The following is a 9917-nucleotide window of genomic DNA, read 5'->3' as shown; positions in this document are numbered from 1 at the left end:
ACAGATCCTTCATTTCTTCAATAGCTTTACCTACAAGACAACTAAGTTTTTATTAAAAATTGGCTATGTGCCATGCATTGTTTAGACATTGTCTTACAACAACTGAACGAGGTAGGTACTATCGTTATCCCTGTTCTAGGGACAAAAACATCAAGGTTTAGAAAGATAAGTAACTTGTCTAAGGTTATATTATTAGTGAGAGGTAGAGCCAGTTTTTGAATATGTTGAGTCTTACTCTAGCATCTAGTCTTAACCACCACATTATAGCATTATCTAATCTATTTCCTTATTTGGAAAGGAAACTTCTACTTGGATGGTCACACAATTGTACTTTTCAGATGTCTTATATATGCTAATGCTTACTAAGTAACAATTTCTGTACTTTATCTTTGATTTTCTATACTCTTGTCCTTATGAAGAATCCCATTGTGATGAGACAAAGTTGACAGTAGTATGCACTAACAGCTCGCCCTTTCTTGACAGAATTTCTGTTTTCCTTATCATAATCCCATAGGGAATCCTTGAATATTTTTGCTTGCTGGATTATGCTCTAATTCTAAAGGATTCTTAGAGACAGGCAACATGGACAACCAAAACAATGAGCAACAACTGTTGGAGGAAGGGGAGGACAGATGGAACATTTACACATCATTTTGTAACTTTAACTTCCTTATAACTGCCAATAGATATACATGAGTTCTTTCCATAATAAATTATTTCTGCAAAAGATTATGGCAGATGCTTCAAAAATGTAAATAAGCATATATGTAAAGCACTACAGGCTTTAAAATAATTTTCCCAAAAGGCAAAAGAGTCCAATTTATTCTAAAGCAGTTTTGCAAACAACCTAAGTCTAACCAATAGTCAATTTCAGCAAAAATAAGTATATGCAATCTATATTTCCAGAAGTTTTAGAAATCAAAAGATAAGTCTGTTGCATATTATGGGTAAAATTCACATGATATCTATACTGAGAATACATTAAAGGGAATATATATAGACACACATATATCCTAAAATACATGTATGATAATCTAATAGTAATTAATGTTACTGTAGTCCAACATGTAGACAGTTAATGAAACACAGGATATGACATATACTATAAACCCAAGTTTATAGAAAGTATCTGCTTTCAGCTAGCAATGCAAGGAACTACATACTGCCAAGGGAATGAATTCTGTAGTAAACAGTATTGAAAATTGAAAAAAAAGGATATATATATGTGTATATATGTATATATGTGTGTATACTCAGACTAAGTAGCAGAAATCGGAATACTTCTTTTCATAAAACCAAGACTTTTCTTGATTTTTAAAACTTAATTAAATGTATGGGCAATAATATAACAAAAATTTAATTTTGACCATCACTTGCCTAGATAGCATAATCTGAATTTTGCTATCAACACTGTATTTAATAATATATACACTATATTTTTTAAAGAAATGTATTTCAGACATTAATTTTTAACCTTTTGATGAATCTTTTGGTAAAGTGTGGTTACCAAATAACTGTCTTAGTTTTTGAGCCCCTGATACACATTGAGTATGTTTTCTTCTTCCCACCCCAATGGATTCTTCTCTGATGCTCTAACATTAAAAGTAAACTGTACATTTAGAGAAATATGAGTTTTCATTTACTTCTTTTCTTCAGATGTAGATAAGTAAAAATATTTCAAGTGATTCATATTTTATTTAAAATTCCAATAGGAAAAAATTAAAAAAACTTATTAAAACCAACTTTTACATTGCATGTTTCATTCCTTAGCTTTGGTTAGGAGGTTCTACAAACTTTCACAAAATCCCATTTTTCATGTTTTAAATTGCTCTAATAAGTATTTAATTTCATTGGATAATCACCACTCAGAACTTCTTTCACTTTTTATACTATAATATGTTATGCAAATAATTAATTATAAGAAATTAACATTGCTAGTCAAAAGTTATATTCATAAAAAGACACTTTAAAGCAAGCAAATAATTTCAGGGTTTTCCCACAAGAACGCAGTGTGCTTTGTCAGGAAAAAAATAAGCCTATAGCCAAGGTTTTACAGAAAAATCAAGTCTGTAGTTCTAGGTAAAAATAAAAAAATGTGAAAAGTAATACTTTCTTCAAATAAACTACCACATTTTGTAGCTATGTGGTTCATTTTGGTAAAGCTAAGAAACAACTTCTCCCAGGAATGTTTGGAATTCCAAAAATGACGTTTCTGTAATACTAATTATCAAGGTCTCTGCTCATCAGTAAACTAGCAAGTAAATCTTTACATACTCATAGCGAGAACACACACCAGTTGCTTATTATTCACCATGTTTTGTAGCTGTCAATACACTCAGAACACTAGAAAATAGGCAAAACTCACCATCTAATGAACTAGCACTTCAGATTTAGCTACACTGGTGGTTCTCAATCAGGGGTGATTTTGCCCCTCCATGGAATATCTGGAAATCTCTACACATATTTGTAGTTGTTACATATTAGAGCTGCTATTGGTATCTAGTGGATGGACGCCAGGGATGCTGTTAAACATCCTACATTGCATTAGCATTCCACAATAAAGAATTATTTGGCCCAAAATGTCAACCCTGAGAAACCCTGAGCCACATTAATAGTCTCATCCATTTCCAGCCTAAAATCTGCAGCAGAATCTCAGGACATTTCACTGAAGCTTGCCTTTCTTTTTTTTTTTTCCATGTCATAAGCCATAAATATGATTTGTAATTATAAGAATTTGGTTAAGCAATTAGTCTCAGGAAAAAGAAGTTAAAAATGTTTAACAGAAAACTGACAGAGAATGAAACATAGAAAGTAAATATAAATCAAGTCAGACCTCTGTCTAACCAAAATTCAAATGAAAATCTTGTTAGATTTTTAGCACTAACTTATTAGTTTTAACTTGCAGTATAAACAGCACAGTACAAGGACAGAAAATTAAGGGGCATTACAGAGGTACTTTCTATATTCATGCCATAGAAATCTTTTCTCTAGGACAAAATTTCAACAATTAAAACTATTTAATTCTATGTTCTTATTTCAACTTTCAGCACTATGTTTATCTTTGCTGGCAAATTAATGTCTCCTTTGGAGGAATGTGAGCATATTAAAAAAAATTATTTGTTTTTCTGATGCTTCATCATGTAATAATAATTTAAAAAGGAAATAAAAAAGAATTTGCATTCCAGTGGAAATCTATTTTTCAAACCTGCTAGCTTTATAAAGCACTTTAAAAGAAAACCTTCTATGTAAGATATACTTAATTTCAAGTTAAATTGTCCCAGAGATAGTAAATGTGCTACATTTATTACTCCTTTTTAACCTGTTAATTTTTTGGAATTTAAAAGAGGAGGAAAGGAAGAAACAAAATGTAAGACCCTTACATTAAAATCTCAATATTGGTCCCTAAATGTCAGTTTAAAAAAAAAATCAAGTTTCACCAAATAAATACACTGAAACAACTGTAATAGTAATAACCTTTATTTAAAATACTTTTTAATCTAGGAAAGCTCATTTTACATGAGTTTCCAACTAATTGTTAGAGTCAGAGACAAAGAAAATAAAACCAGAGAAAATCCTCTGTAAAAAAAATACACAAAGAACATTTCTACATGTGAAAAAACAGTAAACAGTCTTAACATCTGAACATCCAAGTCTTAGTCTCAATTCCATCTCTCCTAGTGAACACCACTATCAACCTTGAGATCTGATTTGTTCTTGTCATTCTTCACTGAATAGATGAAATATGTTAAGGTGTCTTTTTCATTCACTGGAATAGACCTAAAGTGGCAACCAACTATCTATAAAGAAAAAAAAATTGAGGAAATTAAATTATAGGTATTTTACGGATTTCATAAACTAGGTAAAAAGTACTGCTTCATCAAATGTAAAAGTGATATGTGATAAGAGCTATTTCCTATGAAAAAGAAATTGTGTATTTACAAAATAGCAATGAGATGAAAAGCATGTAAGAATAAGATGTTATCAAGGTAGTGTGACTTCAAAGGACACTTCAGCCTACTCTATTAAATATACATTGCTTAGAAATTTTATTTCTTTTTATTTGTTTAAAATTTAAGAATCAGAATCTAGATTAGGAAGTAAATATTTTTACTTTTAAACTTTAAATATCAATGAAACAAACAGAATGTTAAAAATCCAACTGCATCACACCCATAATGGTTTAGACCCTACACACGCAAAGGATAAATATGAAATTCAAGAAGACTTGTATTAGAGAAACAATTCATGAAATGGCTCACAGATATGTCCTTTGCACTTACATTCATTCATTCATTGGCAGTACTCTGTTACGGTCCTTTGAAAAAAAATTTTGATTAAAAATTGTGGATGGAAATTGAGAGGAGAAAGAGGGATTTTCACTGAAGAATGTCTATCTGTTTTCTTGCCTTTTTGTTGTGCTGATCTAACATATGGACTACAACTACCAGTAGAAGTATAATACACTAAACTGAGGTACTTACATGCACATCTAGATTCTAGAAGATAAATAGCTTAAAAAAAAAGTCCATCCACAATATAATTAAGAGACTTCAGAGGATAGTCAATTGAGCCTGGAAACACTTTTAATTATCTGCATTTCGGACTTTAAACTATTTTCTGATTATAAACTATAACATTTACAGCTATTTCTCATTTTCAAAAAAGAAAATAATTCTAGAAATAATATAGTTGTTTTAGAAGGTTGGATTATCAAAAATTTGAGGTTTGATTTATGCATTAAAATATATTTAAATATGACATTAATAAAATAATCATTCTTCAGTTCTCATTTGTTCCAAAGCAGAGATGCCATCACTCAATTATTATCTGATGTAGTTTCATCATGGTAGGAGTTATCTATATTTATATTTTCTTAATGTGCTTTACAATCCAAAAAGGACTAGATCTTTAAAATCAAATTTAAAGAAAAACTGGGTTTGTTTGCTTAGCCAAGAAATAAAGAAGAAATTCTGGCTAAAAAGTTAATTGACTGGATGTTAACAACATTGAAGTGCTCTGCAAAAGAATTATACCTTCTATTCATCTTTTGTCTTATTCAATATGTACATTTTAGAAAATATTGGATAACCATTAAATTCTAGCTGAAGAATAGGAGAAAACTAATTTACACATTTACCTTTTTTTGTCTGTTGAGGGGGTTAAGGATTTTAAGTATGATTAAAGTATAAATGTATAAATCTATAAGCATCTTAATATGATGAATAGATTTCTTGGTTCTATTATTTCCTGAGAATACACACACACACAGTCAGCTTTTCAAAACTCATTAAAGGACTAGATCCAATAAAAGTCCTATATCAAGACAAACGATTAGTAAAAACTTGTAAAAAATTTACTTTTTTGCCTCTTCAAGATAAAAAGAAAACATGGATGACTAAAATAAAGCAAACTAATATCAACAAATTCTGAAAGAGTTAAATCAGCAAGTTATGGGCATACTGTATAAGGGTTCATCTGTAGACTTTTGTCACCAGAAATCCCTCAAAACGAATTCTACCAAAGACATTAGAGCGTATTAATTTATTTTATTATGCCTCAGTTAGGTGCTCAATAAATGTTTACTGATTGAATGGAACTTTAAAACTATTTAAGTATACTTCTAAAAAAAGGACAGAAAAATTCACATTAAATATTTCTTAACCAGTATTAGAAGAAGCAAAGAATATTGCACACAATCCATTGAGCACTCATTACAAAAAAGAAATGTATTGTTACATCACTATGTTAATTATTCATTAGCATATAATTTGTGGGAACAAGCTCATTTAAAGTTTAAATAACTACAACTGATATATACCTCAACAAGCTGTGCTTTGTTAAGTCCTGGTCTGGTTGGTAGCTTGAAGTGTCTTTTGTATCTCCTAAGTGTGTTTACTTGTAATTGGTATAAATCAACCTAGAAAGAATTAATATATATAAATTAGTTCATACAAACTGTTGAAAACTTATCATTAGTAAGTCCAGTGACAAAATTTCAATTCTAGCACAGTAAAAATGTAATTCCATTAGGAAAAACACTACAAATGTATTAAACATTTTTTGGTGGGGGGGGCGGTAAATGTATTCAAAACTCTTTGGGGCAGAAAAAGAGGAAGTAATAAGACAACAGGGCTGCAAGAATCACCAACTGAAAATATAACAAGCCAAACTCTGTAACTGAATGTTAACTGGTTGTATTTAATTTTGCTTTCATTTTCAGATTTCTCAAATACTTTAAACATTTAAAAAATGTACTCATCATTTTTTTATTCCATTTCAGAATGAATTTCTTGGGTTGTACATTTAACATACAAAAACTTTCATCTACCTCTGGGGTATCAATATCTTGAACAGGTGAATCACCTCCATCATCATCACTCCCTTTTCTCTTTCTTCTGTTTCGAACACTCTGAATTAAGTTTTTATGATAATCGCAAATGTAGAGATGCCTTGCCTGAAACAGAAAAGTTTTACAGACTGATTATTACAGAAAAATGTTGTGTCTATGGATTAGTGAAATACGTAGGTCACAGAGAACTATTAAGGATAAAAACAACAGTCAAAAAAGGGCATTGTTAAGAAAACGGTCTGTTTCTATCTTAAGCCCTGCGTTGATCCTAATAAAACATACCATGTTTGACAAAGTTGGCAATAATGCTCATGGGGGGAGGGGGGAGGGCGGCGGAGGCGGATGCCAGTTGGGGAAAGGGGAGGGCAGAGGAGAATGAGAAAGTCCAACCCTCTGGGTTTTGTCATCAAATTGCAGTGAGGGTGGACTGAATTAAGTAGATTACTGCTGGATTTTCAACTGACAACGGAAAAGACAACGTTGCTTACAATTCTGGTATTTGATAGTATTTTCTATACTTAAACTACTAAAATGTATGTTTCCTGATTTTTTTCTAACTTAATACTCATATTCCAGATACAAAAACTTTATCCATTTTTACAAACAAACTATTGATTTCATAACCCAACTGTATTTAAATTTCAATTACAAACTTTTCTTCCTGAGTTTAAAATGAACGTATTTATCTGTAACACTTTTTTCTAATCAAAGCAATCTGAACTTATCCAAGTTCACCTAAAGAGTTTCTAAACTACACAACTCAAACAGGCGGGAAGTATCACAACTTAACTTCTCAAAAACTTTAATTACATATACTATCGAGCGCTATATAGTAACATTTGAAATACTGGGATTCATATATATCGATCCTTTACAGAAAATACGCGTTAAAATTTATTTCTCAGCTAAGTGCGAGTTAAAAACATGAAGAACGTGTTCTAGGTTCTGACATCTTATTCATTTACCGCCAGTCAGAGCTCCAAAAAGTGGCAGTGGCTGTTTCTCACACGCTCATAGATGGGCAAGGAAACAGACGTGCAAAAGGACGGAAAAAGCCTGATGGCTGCCAAGCGGATGGCAAACCCGCAGAGGCTACGTGCTCCCCACGTTGGGAGTAGCTCCCTAGGAGCTGACACCGCCCACACCGCTCCCTACGCGACCCGGGGTTAGCTCGGCCTGCCTCTCGACTCTGGGCTCGGAAGAAAGAGATTGATCACATAAAAGAACCGTATCTTCCTTGGCAGGGCTGTGAGGTCCGGCAGGATTCCCCTTTCCCCAGACCAGGGGAGCTCCGTCAGCTCGAGCAGCAAAACAAAGGCTGCCGGGCTCCAACTAAACTACTACTCGCCCTCCGTGCGGCAGTCCCCTTTGTTTGGTTTCCCAACTATAGAGAAGGAAGAAAGGGGAAGAGAAGGCGCGGGGAGGTGGGGCCGACAGCGTGCGTGTCTTGAAGGTGGCCGTCGGAGTTGCAGCGATTTTGTTGTTTGCAAAAACAGATACCCCACAACGGGTCCGCAGTGCAGTCAGCTCTTGGTGAGGAGTTCTGAATTCCCAACAACTCCTGTCTTTATACAGCTCTCGGAGCCCCGCGGGGGCGGACAAGGTTCGCCGTCACTTACGCTCTTGTCCAGCTCGATCTTCACCTTCTTCTGGGAGATGCTCTTCTGGATCCTCTTGCTGAAGCTGGCGTTGCCCGCCGCCCGGCCGCACCTCTCTCCATCCTCCCGCAGGCAGCACAGTTGCCCGGGGCCCGGCCCGGCCGCTCCCGGGGGCCCCGCCGCTGAGACCGCCCCGGCTCCGGGCACCTCCGCTCCGGCACCCGCCCCGACCCCGTTCCCGGCCGAGGCGGCGGCGGCGGCGGCAGCCACCACGGCGGCCACTGCGGCGGCTGCGTCCCCGCCACGGCTCATCTCCTCAGGCGTGAAGCCGTTCATGTCTCCGCGCTCCGCGACGCCACCGCTGACAGAAACCCCGCTTGTCTCGCAACTCCGCCTCTGTCGGAGGTGCTCCAGAGACACTGGAGTCGCGGCCAGATCCCTCAGGCACCTGCCCCGGCGGCCCCGGAGGCAGCAATTTTGTCCGCACCCGGCGTCCGGTGGCGGCACCGCCAAACACCGGGCGCCCCGGAACTGCAGATGTCTCTGGCTCCGGGACAGTGGAATGTGCTTGGGGTAGGGACCCGGAAATCGGCGGTGTGTAGAGTGACGACCCCACTCACTGTCACCTGGGCACTTCAGCAGTAGCCCCGCAGCGCCTCCACCTCTCCCCGCCTCCGTCCAGCCTCTCGATCTGCGCAGGCGCAATACAGTGCGCTCCGTCCCGCCACTTCCATTCTGCCGCGGTGCACCACGGGGACTGCGGCGGAGTTAGCTGGAGCTCAGTCCTGATCCCGCGCCCCGCGGGTTGGAGGAACTACTCGTCCTAGCATGCATTGCGCGGCGATGGGCCGGCGTAAAAAGCAGTTTGGCTTTTCTTTTCTTTTTTATTCTTTAATACGGCACAGTATTCTTTAATACTGCAGATTGTGTGGTTGGGGATTATGGTGATTTCTCCGCTCTGGTCTCTCTGGGAAGTTAAGTTGTTGGCTCCTGGGGTTTCGCAGAGTTAGTGTACTGACCCCCATCGCCTGGCTCAGACGAAGCGGTAACCCGACTCTTGAGGCGAAGAACAAAAGGGGGAGGGGGAAGCAGGTAGTGAGCATGTGAAAAAAAGAATTTCGGAGCCTCTCTGGTCGCTGTGGAGAAACAGTTTTTGGTGTGACCACGCTTTTGTTGAAAACACAAACCAAGGGAACCTAGAGCCACCTGGAGTTCGGACCCTGGCGGTCCCGCAGCATACATCTCGGCTGGCTTGCAGCCCCATTCGATCGCGCACTAAATTGCTCTGTGAAGAATACGCATCCCGACCCCTTGACCTTAACATGATCTCGTCACAAATGCCGTAGCTGAGGACCATTTCTAAACTTTGCGTATGTCTGCAAGGAACACATTTTATTCTCGGACGCACGAAATCTGCTGCTTCCTGAGGTGGGACTACTAACTGATAATAACACACCTTCTCTTTATCGCCACCTCCAATCTTTTCAGTTTTTTCTCACAGGGCTCTGGAGGAAGACAGAGTCTGGTATCATTTCAAAGGAGACTTGGAGCCATCACCAGTACTAGTCTTAACTAGTTTCTACACTTCCACTCACTCCAACTTACATTCACCAGTGCATAGCAGAAAAGAAAAAAACAAACTGATTATGCTGTTCCTGTACTTAATACTCTTCAGTGCCTTTACATGTAAAAAAAAAATTCAAAGTCCTTATAAGAGTCTTCAAGAGTCGTCATGATCCTGTATTTTATTTTTTCATGTTTACCTCACAAAACACTCCTCCTTGCTCATTGCATTTCAGCTGCTCTGAGCTTTTCTCTCCATGTGTCGTCCCTTCCTACACACACACACACACACACACACACACACACACACACACACACACACACACACACACACACACACACACGAGGAGTCATTACCTATACCAAGCCAGTTGTGCGCTCCTCAGAAACTTGGCAGCGTGAGGTCC

The 9917-nt window shown here is 37.5% G+C and overlaps 1 protein-coding gene across 1 annotated transcript; it reads right to left on the bottom strand.

Moving 5' to 3' along the window:
* Nucleotides 1-3461: 3461 nt before the first annotated feature.
* Nucleotides 3462-8634, bottom strand: SAP30 (Sin3A associated protein 30). The gene is made up of 4 exons (XM_037831019.1): nucleotides 7969-8634; nucleotides 6329-6454; nucleotides 5819-5917; nucleotides 3462-3797 (listed from the first exon to the last, which is right to left on the bottom strand). The coding sequence occupies exons 1-4, from the start codon at nucleotides 8281-8283 to the stop codon at nucleotides 3675-3677; spliced, it is 663 nt and encodes a 220-aa protein (XP_037686947.1). The 5' UTR covers nucleotides 8284-8634; the 3' UTR covers nucleotides 3462-3674.
* Nucleotides 8635-9917: the final 1283 nt, after the last annotated feature.

Source organism: Choloepus didactylus, chromosome 3 (genome assembly GCF_015220235.1).
Source record: "Choloepus didactylus isolate mChoDid1 chromosome 3, mChoDid1.pri, whole genome shotgun sequence".
In the NCBI taxonomy this organism is placed as follows: domain Eukaryota; kingdom Metazoa; phylum Chordata; class Mammalia; order Pilosa; family Megalonychidae; genus Choloepus; species Choloepus didactylus.
Note: the sequence above shows the minus strand (reverse complement) of the source record. Positions and strands in the feature narration are given on the sequence as shown.

Bases quoted from the DNA above. Each gene is read 5' to 3' on its own strand.
- SAP30 (XM_037831019.1), bottom strand. From the start codon at position 8,283: ATGAACGGCTTCACGCCTGAGGAGATGAGCCGTGGCGGGGACGCAGCC. The intron at 6,455-7,968 runs GTAAGTGACGGC...TTTCTGTTTCAG, and splicing joins AGATCGAGCTGGACAAGAGC to GCAAGGCATCTCTACATTTG. The intron at 5,918-6,328 runs GTAGATGAAAGT...AATTCTTTCTAG, and splicing joins AAGATATTGATACCCCAGAG to GTTGATTTATACCAATTACA.